The 15,980-nt window shown below is 57.4% G+C and overlaps 3 protein-coding genes across 6 annotated transcripts in view; 2 read left to right on the forward strand and 1 right to left on the reverse strand.

Annotated features, from left to right (window-relative positions):
- Positions 1-15,980, forward strand: part of LGMN (legumain) — a 1,022,235-nt gene that overhangs the window by 775,270 nt on the left and 230,985 nt on the right. The window lies entirely within an intron of this gene.
- Positions 1-15,980, reverse strand: part of UBR7 (ubiquitin protein ligase E3 component n-recognin 7) — a 367,041-nt gene that overhangs the window by 275,226 nt on the left and 75,835 nt on the right. The window lies entirely within an intron of this gene.
- ITPK1 (inositol-tetrakisphosphate 1-kinase) overlaps positions 1-15,980 on the forward strand; it is a 180,374-nt gene that overhangs the window by 159,748 nt on the left and 4,646 nt on the right. For all 4 annotated transcript variants that reach the window (XM_050799142.1, XM_050799145.1, XM_050799143.1 and 1 more), the window contains 3 exons: positions 2,065-2,230; positions 8,084-8,151; positions 13,648-13,810. In XM_050799142.1, the coding sequence (XP_050655099.1) occupies positions 2,065-2,230; positions 8,084-8,151; positions 13,648-13,810 (397 nt within the window). The remainder of the gene's footprint in view (positions 1-2,064; positions 2,231-8,083; positions 8,152-13,647; positions 13,811-15,980) is intronic.

Consider the following 15,980-nt stretch of genomic DNA (forward strand, 5'->3'; position numbering starts at 1 on the left):
TGGACTGCTGGATGAGCTGTCGGAACCAGCTGCCCTGGAGCCTGCCGGGTACTTACCAAAGGGGATGGAGGTTCTGGATCCAGGTGCACCCCTCTCAGGATGCCCCTGATGGGCCTCGGGACTCTCAGCCCTCAAGTATGGGGTCAGCACGCTCAGGGGAAGCTATAAATCACCCCTCATTCTAGCCATCTGCCTCCAGGATGTTCATACGGGCATCCCTCCTCCCCCCGCACTCCCCAGCAGGCTGTCTGGGTCCACTGCCAACAAGGTGTGCCACCATGTCCCACGTACTCAGAGACCCCTAGCAGACTCTTGTGTACAGACGGGGTGTGTTAGCATTACAGGGACATGCCTTCTGGGGTGGACACTGTCCACCAGATAGGCAGAGGCTGGGGGACGAGCTTCTCACAGATTCCAGGGGTACCCGGGGAAGCCAAGTACAGCAGGGGTGGAGAATAGCACTGTGCATGGTGGGCTTTAGATAGGCCAGCAGGTGCTTCTGATCTGGAGTCCTCGTCTGCATCCCAGCCCACCCACTCCCTGCCTCTGAATCTCCCAGCCCCAGCCCCAGCCCCAGCCAAAATCAGGACCATTTCTGCTAAACCACTCTGTCTTCATTTTATGTTCACAGAACCATTTGGGTTTTTGTTTTGTTTTGGGGCCAGTGTGAGGGTACTCATTTGCTCCATAGTGGAATTTTTGTTTTTTGTTTTTTGTTTTTTAAGCTATAACTTAGCCGAAAGCCCCGAGCACCCCTGCAGCCACCCATGATTTTACAGAGGAAGACAGTGGCGCTTAAGCAGGGCGGGGGCCCAGCCTGGGCTCACACAGCAAGTGCCAAGCAGGCACTCCAGCCCCTGCCTGGCTCCAGAGCTGCTCGTGTTTTTCCTGTCCTTTATTCTTGTCAGAAGGCTGAGGAGACGTTCGCTGCCCCCCAGCGCTCCTAGCACAGACACACACTTTTTGTTTTTCCCATGTGGCCTGGATTGCCATGTCTGTCCTGCCCAGCTGGGCTCCAGGCACGTAGGGCTGGCGCTCCGTGACAGCTGACATGAGGGGTGGCAGCTGGGGAGGCAACCAGCTGTCCAGGGCCCATTATCCCTGCTCAGCAGCCCCAGCCGTCTGGTGGCTCCTTCCTGGGGCCCTGCGGGCTGAGGGATTAGCCGTGACCCTGGCACCAGCAGCTGGATCGACTAAGCCGAGGGCCCACCCCTCTGTCCTCAGAGCAGGCCCTGGGCAGAGCCCGTGCTGGCCGGGGCTGAGAGGGTTTTGGCAGCTGCCCCCGTGCACTCCCTACCTCAGCCCCTACCAGATCCTCCTGTCAGGGACCTTTTTCCCTAGAGGAGTCGGGGACCAGAAGCGCAAAGGCCTGTTGTTTGCCGAGTGTCCTGTGGCTCCGTGTGTAGGGGCGCGGCTGGGTGCTGTGCAGACCCGATTCCATCCCGGGCTCGCTCACGGTCCGGCAGTCACTGAATCTCTCAGCGCCTCATCGTCCTCATCTGTGAAAGGTTGTATGCTCACCTCAGAGGCGCATTGTAAGGGAGACATGAGGTAACACGTGTACGTGCTCAGAACAGAGCCTGGCTTGTCACGGCTGCTCGACAAGAGGCAGCCGTTGTCATCAGACAGGCTTTGACCCAAGGCCTCCTGACTCCTGTGCCTGAGTCATCTGTTTCCTTCCCCCTCCTCCCGGGTCTTTGTGGAGGATCCTTTAGGATGTCATAGGGTTGAGTAGCACACAACCTTAGGGGTCCCCTTCCCTGGACCACAGTGCGACGAGTGGCTCCACACTGTCAGAAGTTGTGCAGCTCACAGCCAGCTCAATCTCACATGGCAGACCCAGTGGAGGGAGGACCTCCTACCCCGTGGCAGAAGGGATGCATCCCCAGGTGTTCTTCGCTCCACTCCACTCACCCTGGGTTGAGGCTCCTCTCGGGGAGTCCTCATGCCACAGGACCATGAATGGGCCTTGGTGGAGGTGCTCTGGACAGGTGACACACCTGTGTGTTGGAGGTTGAGAGGATGGTGGATTCTGACAGAGCCTTTGACCCCTTGTCTTCCCAGATGGCTATCGTGTTCAACCAGGAGGGCCTGAATGCCATCCAGCCCCCCTGCGTGGTCCAGAATTTCATCAACCACAACGCCGTCCTGTACAAGGTGTTCGTGGTTGGCGAGTCCTACACTGTGGTCCAGAGGCCGTCACTCAAGAACTTCTCCGCAGGCACATCAGGTAACCGCTCCTCTCGCCATCTTGGGCTGAGCGAGACTCGGGGGCCCAGCTGGGATGTGGCAGCAGCTGTCTGTCCTTCGGCACTGCCCCCGCCCCTGTGTTCTTGGTGGGATGGAGAGGTGCTCTAAAGATGGAAAGAGTTGTGTACGGTGGATAAAGAGGTCTTGGGAACTAGTAAAATGTCCCTGTTCCCTGGGTTATTGTAGGGGCCCCACCCACCTGAACCACCATAGACTCCAGAACACATCCAGAAGTGTTCTGTCCCTAGGACGCTTCCTGAGGACCCACACGATAATGATACTCACGGAGGAACACGCTGGGACAGGTGTGGCCAGCATGGCGTGTATTGGCCTTCCAGGGAGGCGAGGGCAGGTGCTGCCTGCTGTTTCCCGCTGAGCCGTCTTTACCTTGGGTCTCGTTTTCCCCGGGGAAGCCTGAGACAGAGTTGCCTGCTGCTGCCTGCGTAGCTGCCAGGGTGAGTTAGGCTCTGTTAGAAGCAGCAGCTGCCGGATCACAGGTCTTCTTAGGTGCAGGACTCCTACTGTGCCAGTGAGCGGGTTTTGAGTCAGTGGACGGTGGTCTAGGGGTCCCGTGGGTGTCTCGTAGGGCGTTCTCAGCTGTTGTCGCTAGGCCTGAGAAGCAGCTCCCCAGGGATTAGCCTGTGGACCCTGCTGCACTGAGGGGCCTTCCTTCCACCAGCTGCTCACCACCCTCTCCAGCCTCAGCCATTTTAAAAACGGACACTGAGTTAAAGATTTGCTGGCAGTGGAGCTGCTCAAAAGAATGTTCTAGTGGCTTCTGAAGGCATCTCAAGGCACGTTCTGGAAACCTTTGGAACAGTGGCAGTGTCTTGGGATAAGTAGCTTTCCAGGAGGACCCCTTGGAGAACACTCACTGCCCTGCTGTGTCTTGTTCAAATCAGCCGCACATTTCTTTCAGCAAGGGGAACCCACATCATCAGAAGCGTTCAGACGCCAGCTGCTTTACCTCCACCTGAGCAAGCAGATGTGTGCTCTTGGCATCCCTCGTCTGGGGACTGCCTGTGGCCGTCCACACCTCCTGGCTGGTGTGCCGCCCGGCGTGGAGGGGCTGCAGCTGCTGTGGTCGCCCTCTCAGCCCTTCTTCCCCTAGATGCCTCTTCTCTTTCCGTGGACACAATACAGAGCGTGGATACTCTGGAAACATGCAGGTGTTCATTTTCCTCCTGAGGACAGACGGCCTTCCTAGCTGGGCATGTGGCTCCTGGACTCAAGGCTGTATTTTCAGGGTTTGGGACATCCTGGGTTTTTCTGGGTTTTTTTGTTTTCTCCTTTTTCCTCCTGGTTGCAAAATGCTGGGCCAGTTTCCGTCTCGACGCTGGGAACCATTAGCAGCAGAGTGCGGGCTCCTGTCCTGTATCTGTGAGGACAAGGACTCCTTGCCTGTGCGTCTTCTCGTGTGGCCATTTCTAGGTTGCCGGTTTGCCATAAAATGCAGGCCAGGAGACCAGACATGGTGGCTCGTGCCTATAGTCCCAGTTCTTTGAAGAGACCCAGGTGGGAAGATTGCTTGAGGCCAGGAATTTGAGACCAGCCTGGGCAACATAGTGAAACTCCATCTCTATAAAAAATAAAAAATTACCTGGGCATGGTGGCGTGCACCTGCAGTCCCAGCTACTAAGGAGGCTGAGGCAGAAGGATCGCTTTAGCCCAGGAGTTTAAGGTTGCAGTGAGCTGTGGTCGTGCCACTGCACTCCAGCCTAGGTGACAGTAAGACCTTGCCTCTTAAAAAAAAAAAAAAAAAAGCAGACTAAGCCCAAATAGTAGAGAAACACACAGAGCTAAAAAGGAGAAGTGTTTATTCTGTTCACGTGAACTAAGTAACTGTTAGTGTGTCTCTGCATCCCCAAAGCGGATTCTGTGTCCCCATCTCTAGGGCACGGTGCCAGGGAGCTAACGTGGGTTCTACGTGTATATTCTCTTTCTGGATAAGAAGTGTAATGCAACAGCAGCCCTTTAAGCTGGACCAGCTGAAAAGGGGGTTTGGGACTGTGGCCTCTTTCCGGCCCCCACCCCAGCTTTCCAATTTCCTTTGCCCGATGACAGGTCCCCCAGCTTCCCATGGCCACGCAGGGATGGGGGCTCCTTGAGTGGGATTTTTCTGGACCTGGGATAGAGACAAGGAGACGAGCCTTCACTCTACAACTGCCAGTCTCCTTTGCCTGTCAGCTGCACTTTTGTTTTTTACATGTTGACGTCTGAAATCAAGTGTGCGTTATAGCCAGTGGCATCCATGCAGAGGCTTTGGCTGGAGCTGAAGTCAGGTTGTGGCTTGTGCCATCCACCAGGAACATTTTGTGTTCTCTGCCCATGGTTCGCATTCACGGAGAGATTGTTCCCCTCCCTCCACCCTGTGCCAGGATAGAGATAGGCGAGTTCCTTTGCTCCCCCTTTCTATATAGTGGGTTTATTTCTTGTTCATCTTTACCCTGAGGACGCGGCGCAGGCTCCCATCTTTATTCAGGTTCCTTCCATTATTCTCTCCAGCCTGAGTCTTGTTTCTCTTAGGCATGTATGAGTGGTACCTCCTACCATGTAGAGCGGGAGGCAGCAAACTTTTTTGCAGAAGGCCAAATTATAAACATTTCCAGCTCCATCACAATTATTTAATGCTGCCATCGTAGTGCAAAAGCAGCTGTAGATATGTAAATGAGTGGCACGGCTGTGTTCCAATGAAACTTTATTTGCAAGTGCAGGTGGCCGGGCTTATAGTCTATAGTCTGCTGAGCTCCACTCCGGAGCCTCTTAATAGTCAGTGATACAGCATTTGTCAAGCCTACCATGTGCCCAGCCCTGCGTGAGCTGCTGGGGATCCAGTCAGGGACTAGATAGGCACCCAGCTTCCTGCCCTCTAGTTTGTATTCTGGTGGGAGAAACTGCATACAAGGAGAGAAATAATAAAAGGGTCAGCTGTGGCCTGAGATGAGGGGTTCTGAGGGAAAGAGAATGTGTCCTGGGATACCACTGGGTGAGGGGAGCCACTTGGAAAGGGCAGCTCAGGTGGTCCCTCTGCAGAGATGATACTCATGGCAACTGGAAGATGACTTGGGTCACTATCTGTAGCACTGGACACATTCTTCCCATCCCATTTGCCTCCCGAGAGAGGAGATTAAGCAAATAAGGCTAAATGCAGTGTGGCCCCAGCTCATGGCTGTACTGCTGAGTTGCTGGGATATTTGGGGGCTCATCTTATCATTTATTCTTCTTTTAAACCTATTTTTTAAATCCATAAGTTGAGAAGAAAAGCACACATTCTTCCCTTCGTTGCCCTCCCTCCCTGTAGAATGTTGGTGGTAGTTCTCCACCAGTGCTGTTGGGCTAGGCTAGGAACAGACTGCACGGGGCACCCGAAATCCAGGGTGCTGTCATGAGGAGGGCTGCTACATGCTGGGAGCAGCGCCCTGGTCTGGTGGATTAGAGGAAACGGCTGTCTTGGAGCTGGCCACCAGGTCTCTTTCCCTGATGCCTTCTCACTTGCCTCAGCTTTCCATCGTCGCCGGGGTGACTGGCAGCCGCGGGAGGCTGCTCCCACTCCCTCTGACCCCTGCTCAGACCGCACGTAGAGAGGAACTGAGCCCAGGCCATCTCTTACTGCCCTGCCAAATGGTCTGGCTAGAGCTCCTAGGTCGGAATTAGCCAGAGGGGCTGGGTGCGGTGGCTCATGCCTATATCCCCAGCACTTTGGGAAGCTGAGGTGGGCAGATCACCTGACGTCAGGAGTTCAAGACCAGCCTGACCAACATGGTGGAACCCTGTCTCTACTGAAAATACAAAAAAATTAGCCAGGCATGGTGGCAGGTGCCTGTAATCCCAGCTGCTCAGGAGGCAAGATAATCGCTTGAACATGGGAGGCGGAGGTTGCAGTGAGCCAAGCTCGGGCCACAGCACTCCAGCCTGGGCAACAGAGTGAGACTCTGTCTCAAAAAAATAAAAAGAAAAACAGAATTAGCCAGGAGGAGAAACGAGCCCCTCTTGAAATGGCCTGGACTCCGGCTTTTCCTACCAGAAGAAGCTGTTGGGTTGCATGATCTATCCAGGTCAGCAGACACTGGCCAGCCCCTCTGAATACCCAGCTCTGGCCCTTCCTGGCACCCACTCAGCACCCACGTGTTCTCCTTGTGGCTCCTGCAGACTTCCCAGCCTCCCTGATCTATGCTGTGTCTACCTGCGCTTGGTGGCCCTTCCTCCCCCTGGGCCTTCTCTGCTACTGGGCAACTGCTATTGAGGATCTGCAGGGAAATAGGTGGGAAGGTGCCGTGAGCTCAGGGGCTGAGCCAGGCTGGGCTACAGGATGAGCAGGTGGGCAGTGTTCCCCTCCCAGCTGCTCGAGCCTGCTCCAGCCTCAAGCCCATGGGGCTTATGCCATCCCCACAGGCTTCTTCTTGGCTGTCGGTGCCTTGGGAGTAGAGATCCTGGGGGCTTCATGACGCATGTCCTGCGGGGTGTTTATTTTCCCCAGGCTCCTCCCCAGGACCATCTTTCATGCCCCCCATCTGGACTGGCTCTGGTCAGAGCGGCAGGAGGACTGTCGGGCACACCAGGGCAGCCAGGGGCCTCTGTGCCCCGCTAGTGGGAAGGACGCCAGGTACATCTCAGCGCCTGCCCGCTTGGCTTCCATCTGAATCATTCTCTCATGCATGATTGTTGTGGCGCTGTAGAGTCCTGGAGCTGGTGGGGTTGTTGGCAGCCAGAGCAGGTGCCCCGTTGGCATGGCCCCTGGCATGCAGTGCCCCTCAGCCAGTGCCCTCCTGTCCTCGTACATAGGTGCCTGGGTCCTAGGGATGTGCATGGCATCCTGGGGGCAGGAGCCACAACGCCTTGCCCTGCAAGGACTCCAGGGGCTGCTGGGGCTGGCTGCCCGGGACAGTCCTGTGCCAGCCTTGGGGGAGGTCGTGGGATGGTGACAGACAGCCTTTTCCAGAACTCGGCCTGAGGCTCATGGTTCTGCAACTCTTGCATTCACGTGCCAATGCTTCCCAGTGCCTACGAGCGTGTTCTGACCAACCGACCTGACAGTTCCAAGTGACTTTGGTTCACTCCCCAAGGACTTTCTACTATGGGATCTACTTGCACTTTCACTGTTCTTGGGATTGGTCTGCCTCTGCGGGTCCCCAGTGGGCCTGTACGGGCTGGGTGTTGTGGGAGGCAGGCAGGAGCCAGACATGTGGGGTGAGGGTATTTCAGACTCTCTGTGCCAGCTTCCAGTGCCAAAGAGAAATTGTGCTGTGTGCTTTCTTGGATGGATCCTGTGGAAGCCTGCGTTCTCTGATTTCCTATTTTTTTCCCTAAGTCGCTAAGAACCACCAGAACCCTTTGTATTTTAAGTGCTCACGTGCTGGTGGCAGCCTGTCCCTATGTCTCTAGCACGTTCCCCAAAAGAGAGTCCTGTGGGCTGGGGAGTGGACTGGGAGCACTGGCCTAAATAACACTGAGACTGCTTTACCTTGGGCCCTCTCTGGGGTGATATTCAGGTGTTTAGCTGTCCCACCCGGCCCTTCCCGCCCCCCCCCCCCAACCTTCCCTGTATGGTGACAGGGCACTTTGGGAACAGGGCCTCAGGGAGAAGCAGATGTGATGCTGTGAGACGGTAGCAGAGGTTACCGTCTTTTGACTCGTTACATCGGTCACTTTTATGTGGGAGGAGGTGGTGAACCAGAGGCCCTGACGGTGCCCAGCTCACTAGAGCCCATGGCTCTGCAGAGCCCGGGGCCGCGTGTTGTGTGCCTGGGGTGGTGCTGCCCCCTGGTGTCGGGTGGCGGCAGTGTGGTCCCTGCATTGAGGTTCTAATGTCGGCTCCTTCCTGTCGCTTTTTCAGACCGTGAGTCCATCTTCTTCAACAGCCACAACGTGTCAAAGCCGGAGTCGTCATCAGTCCTGACGGAGGTGGGTCCTTCCGTTGGGGTGGCTTGGCCCGAAACTGCCCTCCCCTGGGCCTAGGTGTGGGCTGCTATGGCCATGGGGTCCTTGGCCGAGCTCTCCAGCAGGCTAGGGTGGGAAAGACCTTTGCCTCTGTGCCAGGGGCTTCGGGAGGTTCCAGAGACCCCTGTTCCTCTGCTTGCTTCGAGCCTTCGTGCTAGCAGCCATTGCAGCCCGGCCCAGCACAGGGAGAGGTGCGGGGCACGCTGGGCTTGCGGAGACTCTGCTCACTGCAAGCTGCCCTCGCAGAAGGTGTGCTGACCCTTCTCCCAGCGTGATCCCAGCGTGAGGAATCGGAAGCACTGCTCTCTCATCTGCCTTGTTCCTGATTTTTCAAAAGGCTGTGGAGGCAGCACCATCTCAGTCCTTTGTCCTGCAGTGGTCCTGAGGCTGGCAGGAGTGTCACCCCTGCCCCCAGCACTGTGGGTAGTGGGCATCCTGGCTGCTCAGTGAGTGTCACTGTGGCCAGTGTCAGCCCAGGTACCCTGCAGTGCAGGTCGCAGTCAGGCCTCATGGCATCAGAGAGGCTCGGTGACCTTTTCACGTTCACAAGGCTGGGATTTGACCCCAGCAGATCTGATTCCAAAGTTGGATCTCCCAGGAATTTAGGACTTCTGACCTCACCAGTGATTCCTGAGCACCTGACCCCAAAGAATTTAGGAAAGGCTATCCTCTGCTGTTTCCCCGAAGTCCAGAGAGCCAGCGGCCACTTCCCTAAACTCAGAGCCCTCTGCCAGGGAGCCCGCTGTTCTGAGGATATGTGTGTACTGGTCTTCTGGGGGGCTTTGCTGGTGTCCTCCTCCCTGTCCTAGTCTGGCCTCTCCAACGAGCCAGCCTCCACTCCAACGGCAGTGCTCGTGTCCCTGGGGGGCTGCCCCAGAACCCAGGCGGCCTGTCTGTCATTGGTGTCAGGGTCCTCTGAGGAGCCAGCAGTGTGCCGAGCATTAGACAGAGCACAGGCGTGGGCAGGACCTAGAGGGAACATCGCCATCCTCAGGATGTTGACACATGTCCCCTGGGAACATGTCAGGCTTTGGGAACAGATTTAAACAGAGCCTCAGTGCCTGGCTGAGCATATTATAAGATGTTCTGTACAAGAGACGGCTTTTTTCTAAGCTTCAGAATCACAGGGCTTCTTCCCTGTGTGGCTTTGCTCTGGGGGCCCCGGCAGCCCGTGTGATGGAGGGGAATTGGCATTTGCAGACTGAGTGTCCTCTCAGGGGTAGGGCCAGCAGCCATGATGGCAGAGGGACCCATCCTGAAGAAGTCACTGTCTTGGATTAGCACATGTTGACCTCAGCCTCAATCTCCTCATCTGTAAAACGGGAAGGGGTGGGCCTAGAGACACTGCAGGGCCCTTCCCTTCACCTCTGAGGTCTGCAGTCGCCTCCTCCTTCCCTCAGCGCATGGCTGCTAGTCAGGAATCTGCCAGGACTGACGACTTCCAAAAATAGAAAAGGGAAATGCGGTCAGCACCACCTTTTCCACTGGGACATCAGCCCTTCCTGGACGCCCGCAGGCTGGCCTGACACAGCCAGCTGCCCCTGCCCACCTGGGGCTTCTCCAGTCCTGCCTTGGCCTCCCTGGGAGTCTGGTGCAGGAAGCCCTCCTCTGGCCTTAAAGCACCCCTCCCTTCCCGGTAGGAGACCCCTGAGGATGGGCCTAGCCCCACCTAACTTGCAGGGTCCCACACGCCCTTTGCTTTTCGGAATTCAGTCTCGGGTATTAGGTAAGGGCACAGACTCTGACGGGTCTGCCTCGGCCCAAGCTAAGGTGAGTCGCGTCACCTCTCTGAGCCTTGGTTTCTTCTTCCTGGCCCAGAAGGGTTCCGGAGTCCAGGGAGTTCCTGGGTGAGAAGCACCCACCGCAGTGCCAGGTGTGTAGTACGGGCATGGTCTCACCGGGTGCCGAGGCCCACTGGGGACCCGTGAACGCCTTCCCAGCTCCCCTGTCACCTCCTCGCTTTCCAGAATGTCACCAGATCACTTGCATTGAGGGCCCCAGGCAGGATTTCCGTGCCTTTATCTTGTCCTAGGATGGCTGTTTGGTTTTGGATAACCAGACAACTTCAGAAGGATTTCTGAGATTCCGTAGCTAAGCCAAGAGCGCTTTTGTAAATGGCGTGCCGTGGGGCGTGTGGCAGTGCAGGAACCGAGCTCCCTTACTACCGAGCCTGTGCTGTGAGCCTGAGGCAGCAGCTCCTTCCGTCTGCACCACAATCTCTCAGTGAGATGTTTTTATTACCCCATTTATTGGGACAAGAAAACAAGGCCCAGAAGGGTTTTGTTATGGCTTAGGGTACACAGTAGAGAATGGGCAGCCCCAAGTTGTCCACCAGCATCTCTCTGACTCAATGAGGGCCCTGGGCTGCAGGGCGAGTGGCTGAGCTGCCCCACTAGGCTTGGCCTTTGGCCGCCACTGGCAAGAATGACCCAGGAGGCTCAGAAAAGCTAAGTGGCTGGGTGTGGTGGCTCATGCCTTTAATCCCAACACTTTGGGAGGCCAAGGCGGGCAGATGGCTTGAGCCCGAGAGTTTGAGACCAGCCTGGGAAACGTGGTGAGACCTTTAATCCTACCGAAACAGAATACAAAAATGAGCCGCACACGGCGTTGCTCGCCTGGAGTCTCAGCTACTTGGGAGGCCGAGGTGGGAGGATCATTTGAGCCCGGAAGGTCAAGGCTGCGGTGAGTTGTGATCTCGCCATTGCACTGTAGCCTGGGCAACAGAGCAAGGCCCTGTCTCAAAAAGAAAAAAACAGAAAAGTGCTAAGGGATGAATGCCTCTCACAGCCGGGCCACTCCTGCCCCCTAGAAAGTATTTCTTCCGGATAAGACACCAAGGCCTTGAGGTTGTGAGCAGGGGGGCCCTGCGTGTCCTGCAGAGCCGGGATGGGAGATGTGCTGGTGTAGGCCTCAGAGCGTGGGTGGTGCCCGGGCGCGGGTCCCTCAGAGCGTGGGTGGTGCCCGGGCGCGGGTCCCTCAGAGCGTGGGTGGTGCCCGGGCGCGGGTCCCTCAGCGTGGGTGGTGCCCGGGCGCGGGTCCCTCAGGGCGTGGGTGGTGCCCGGGCGCGGGTCCCTCGGGGCGTGGGTGGTGCCTGGGCGCGGGTCCCTCAGGGCGTGGGTGGTGCCCGGGCGCGGGTCCCTGCTCAGCACTTCCCTCCCTGGAAGCTCCCAGTGGCTACTTTAGCCTCCTGTGCTTCGGTAAGGGCCACTTTTCTTGGTGACCAGGGCTCTGTCCCCAGCCCTGCTGACCCGCTTTCACTTTTTTTTTAAAATTCAGGTGCGCTGGGCATAGTGACTCACACCTGTAATCCCAGCATTTTGGGAGGCCTAGGAGGGAGGATTACTTGAGGCCAGGAGTTTGAGACCAACCTGGGCAAGATAATGAGACCCTGTCCCTACAAAAAACAAATAAAATTAGCCAGGCATGGTGGCACACACCTGTAGTCCCAGCTACTCCAGAGGCTGAGGCCCAGGAGTTCGAGCCTGCAGTGAGCCGTGATTGCAACACTACACTCCAGCCTGGGTGACAGAGTGAAACATTGTCTCTAAATAAAATAAAACTGAGGTAAATTCACATACATAAGATTAACCATTTCAAAGAGAATAATTCAGTGGCAATTAGCACATTCACAGTGTTGTCCAATCACCACCTCTATCTGGTTCCAAAACAAAACATTTTCATCGCTGAGAAGAAAACCCTGGGCCCGCCAGGCACTCACTCCCCATTTCCCCCACCTCTTGTTACTGGCAGCCACTGAGCTCATTGCTGTCTCTGTGGCGTTACCTGTCCCAGATATTCCATAGAAATGGAATCACACAATATGTGAGCTTTTGTGTCTGGGTTCCTGCACTCAGCGTGATGTGTTCAGGGTTCCTCTGCTTTGTAGCATGTGTCAGAGGTCCATTCCTTTTTATGGCTGAACAGTATTCCATTGAATGGACAGACCAGTTTTTGCGGCCGTTCATGTGTGGATGCACGCTGGGGTAGGAATGACACCGCGGTGAGCATGGGTGGACGGCATCTGTTTGAGTACACGGTCTCAGCTCTGGGGTGTGTACCCTGGAGCACACTGCCGGGTCAGTTGGCTATTCCATGTCCAGCTTTTGAACCCAGCTTCACTTTTGTCTTTCATGGATCAGCCACTCCCTTCCCTTTTGGCCCCTAAGCCCACAACCCCCAAAACTTCAGTATTCATTGAGCACCTAGTGTGAGCCCTCCCTTGGCTGATTTAGAGGAGACGGGATGCAGTTCCTGCCCTAGAATTCAGATGAATCTCCTCCCAGCCGGGCACATACTGTCCCTACCTTCTCAATAAAGTCTGAGATGGAGGCCTTGTTGCTTCCTCTTTCAGAAGAGCAAACCTGAGACAGGGAGGCTAGGTACTGTTTCCTGAGTCCACAGAGCTAGGAGTTCACTGTCAGGTTTGGAACCCATGTCTCTCTGACTCCAGAATCCTTCCCAGTGCAGTGCCCCAGTTCCTTGGAGGCCCTGGCTGGGGCAGGCTGAGCCCATGACAGTGTGTGTCCCAGGCCAGCCGCGACGGCACAGGACGTGAGTGGCAGAGGGGAGTGCCGGGCTGGGAGGGAGGACAGAGCAGGGTGGCCTGACCAGCACATGGAAGCTTTGAGGAAGGCTGCGCTTGGACCCCAGGAGGCAGGCAGGAGCAGCAGAGCAGCCTCTTTAGGGAGCCCGCATTGTTTGGGGTGTGAGTTCATTTGGAAACAGCATTTCTTGGGGAGGAAGACTGGCCTGCTGGGCCCCAGGGCCCTGGGAAGGAGGACTGGCCTGCTGGGCCCCAGGGCCCTCGCCCTCTCCTCCCTGGAGGTCTCCGTGATGGTGGGCAAGTGGCGGTCTGATCAGAACTCCTCGCTTCTGCCTGGCTCTGCCCCTCAGCTGCTCCTAGCCATGTCCTGCAGCTGCTGGCCTCTGCACCTTTGCCTCCCCTGTGTCCTCCCTGGGGCCTCTCTCCTTCTCCCACCCCTCCCAAGGGCCTGCATCCTCCTGCCTTCAAGGTCTGGCTTTAGTGCTCTGAACCATAATGTCTTCCTAGGCCCCCGCCATACTCTTCATCTCCTTCCTCCCTGCTAAATGGCTTTAGTTTTACAGGCTAAAAAATATGGGTCCAAATTCTGCCCTGTGCTTTTGAGCTGTGTGACTTCGGACCAGCCCTGACCCTCTCTGAGCCTCAGTTTCCCTGTGTGTAACGTGCAGTGCTGGCACTGGCCTTCCAGGCTGTGATGAGCCCACAGGAGGTAATGAGCCTCTCACACCTGGTGCCTGGCGACCCTCAGAGGGCAGGACCTGGCCAGTGGTCGCCCCGTGCTCACCACAGTGGGTCTGTCCAGCCTCCTGGCCCGAAGCATGCCAGGGCCTCGTGGTGCCAGGGGTGGGGGTCTCTCTGTGTGGTGTGGCATCGCAGTTCCTCAGCCCACGGCCTGACTTCCTTGTGTATGTCGGCAGCTGGACAAGATCGAGGGCGTGTTCGAGCGGCCGAGCGATGAGGTCATCCGGGAGCTCTCCCGGGCCCTGCGGCAGGCGCTGGGCGTGTCACTCTTCGGCATCGACATCATCATCAACAACCAGACAGGGCAGCACGCCGTCATCGACATCAATGCCTTCCCAGGTGAGTGGCGGCCGGGCCACCTCCACTGACCGGCCTCCAGTGATTGTCCTCAGGTGACCAGGCAGGCGAGGCGGGGTGACCGAGGCCCGAAAGCCCGCTTTCTCCCTTACCACAGGGTCCAGGGAGGTGCAGCCTTGAGAAGCCTCAGCCTCACCTGCGCGATGGGCTCACGGGGTGTGTGAGGAGGGAGGGAGAGCCGCACATCCACCTGGGGAACATCCAGACTGGAGTGTAGTGTTGCAATCACGCATGTCCTTCACCTCTCTCCACCTGCGTCGTCAGCAGATCAGCCCCTCCCCCAGGCCCTCCTTGATTTAAGGAGCAGGAAGGACCATGAAGGGATTACAGCCCCCTGCGGTTTACATTTTGGGAAACTGAGGCCCCAGAGAGGAGGAAGCTGTTCAGGCCCCACAGCACATTGGTGGCAGGCCAGAGACTCCCAGGTTCACATTGCCTCCACCACCCTGAACTGCAGCGCCAGGCACTGGGGTTGTTCCCTGCTGCCAGCTGGGCCCTAGGAGCCCACTGGCACTGAGCCAGCCTCTGCCATGTGCCCCTCAGCTCTCAGCAAGGGGCTCTATGAGGACCACAGGAGCAGAGCCCTAGCACAGGGCATGAGGGACGATGGTGTGACATCACAGCACGCTGTCACCAGGCTGCATGCTTCGGCGTCCGCTGTTCCCCAGATGGGGGTCCCCTGTTCCTTTCTCCATCCTGACCCTTGTTAAGCACCTGCTGTGGAGGTGAAGCCAGCCTCGCTTGCTGCTGAGGTGCAGAAACATTTAGGAGATGCTTCCCGCCTTCAGAGACTGTGCCTGGCAGGTGGGGGCCCGGGGTTATTTGTCGTGGGGGTGAGGCAGGACTTTGACCCCACGCACCGGCTGGGCACTTTCTGTGTGCGTCACCTCCACTGGTCTGAGAGCATATGCAGGCACAGTCAGCAGCACAGGCCACAGCAAGGAAGCCAAGGCTCAGAGGAGTGCGCTGGCTCCTGTCATTCAGTTGGTGTTTACCCGGGGCTGCTGTCACCCAGAGCTGCTGTGTGCCCCAGCTGGTCCAGATGCTGATGCAGTGTGAGCTCCACTGCCCGGCCCTGCCTATTGAGGGCTCGCCTCTGTCGGGAGGAGGCGGAGGACAGAGCGGTCGGTCGGGGGCCTCCTCTGTGAGGTGGTGACACTGGAGCAGAGGGGCAGGTCCCAAGAGAGGCACCGTGGAGCCCTGTGTCTACAGCAGGTGCAGCCGTGGGGCAGGAAGGGTGGAGGACAGAGTCAGGGGAGCAGCGTGTGGTGAGCTGAGGACGTTGGAGCTCACCCTGGGAGTCGGGGAGCAGCCACCATGAGATCTGTGTTTGTGAACCAAAGGGCAGACCCGTGGGACAATCGTATTTTTCTCCATTGCCTCTGGGTGCAGTGGGGAGGAAACCATGGGTTTAGCTGGAGCTGGGGAATCATGGGGTTTTGCTGTGCAGGTGTGAGGGAACCAGGGCACAAGGGACATTTAGGATAATGCAGGGGACATTCAGGATAAGGAAGCAGGATCTAAACCACGGAGCATGTTTTGAGTGGCAGAATGAAAAGGGGACAACGTCAGTGGCTGGAGGGCCGGGGGGCACAGGGAGGCCTGTTGGAAGAGAAATTCTAGAAGGAGGAAGGAGACAGGAGAGGGTGGGAAGCTTTGCACCTGAGCAAGGCCAGTGCCTCCCGACACAAAATGTGTGGATGGTCGCGATCTGTGGGTGCAGACAAGGGATGGCCCTGTGAGCCAGTGTGGGGCCCTGTGAGCCAGTGTGGGGCCCTGTGAGCCGGTGTGGGGTCCTGTGAGCCGGTGTGGAGCACTGTGAGCCGGTGTGGGGCCCTGTGAGCCGGTGTGGGGCCCTGTGAGCCGGTGTGGGGCCCTGTGAGCCGGTGTGGAGCCCTGTGAGCCGGTGTGGAGCCCTGTGAGCCGGTGTGGGGCCCTGTGAGCCGGTGTGGGGCCCTGTGAGCCGGTGTGGAGCCCTGTGAGCCGGTGTGGGGCCCTGTGAGCCGGTGTGGGGCCCTGTGAGCCGGTGTGGGGCCCTGTGAGCCGGTGTGGGGCCCTGTGAGCCGGTGTGGGGCCCTGTGAGCCGGTGTGGAGCCCTGTGAGCCAGTGTGGACAGGGAGGGTTCTTCCAGAGAAGCCAAGAGAAGGGCCAC

This window comes from Macaca thibetana, chromosome 7, assembly GCF_024542745.1.
Source record: "Macaca thibetana thibetana isolate TM-01 chromosome 7, ASM2454274v1, whole genome shotgun sequence".
NCBI lineage: Eukaryota > Metazoa > Chordata > Mammalia > Primates > Cercopithecidae > Macaca > Macaca thibetana.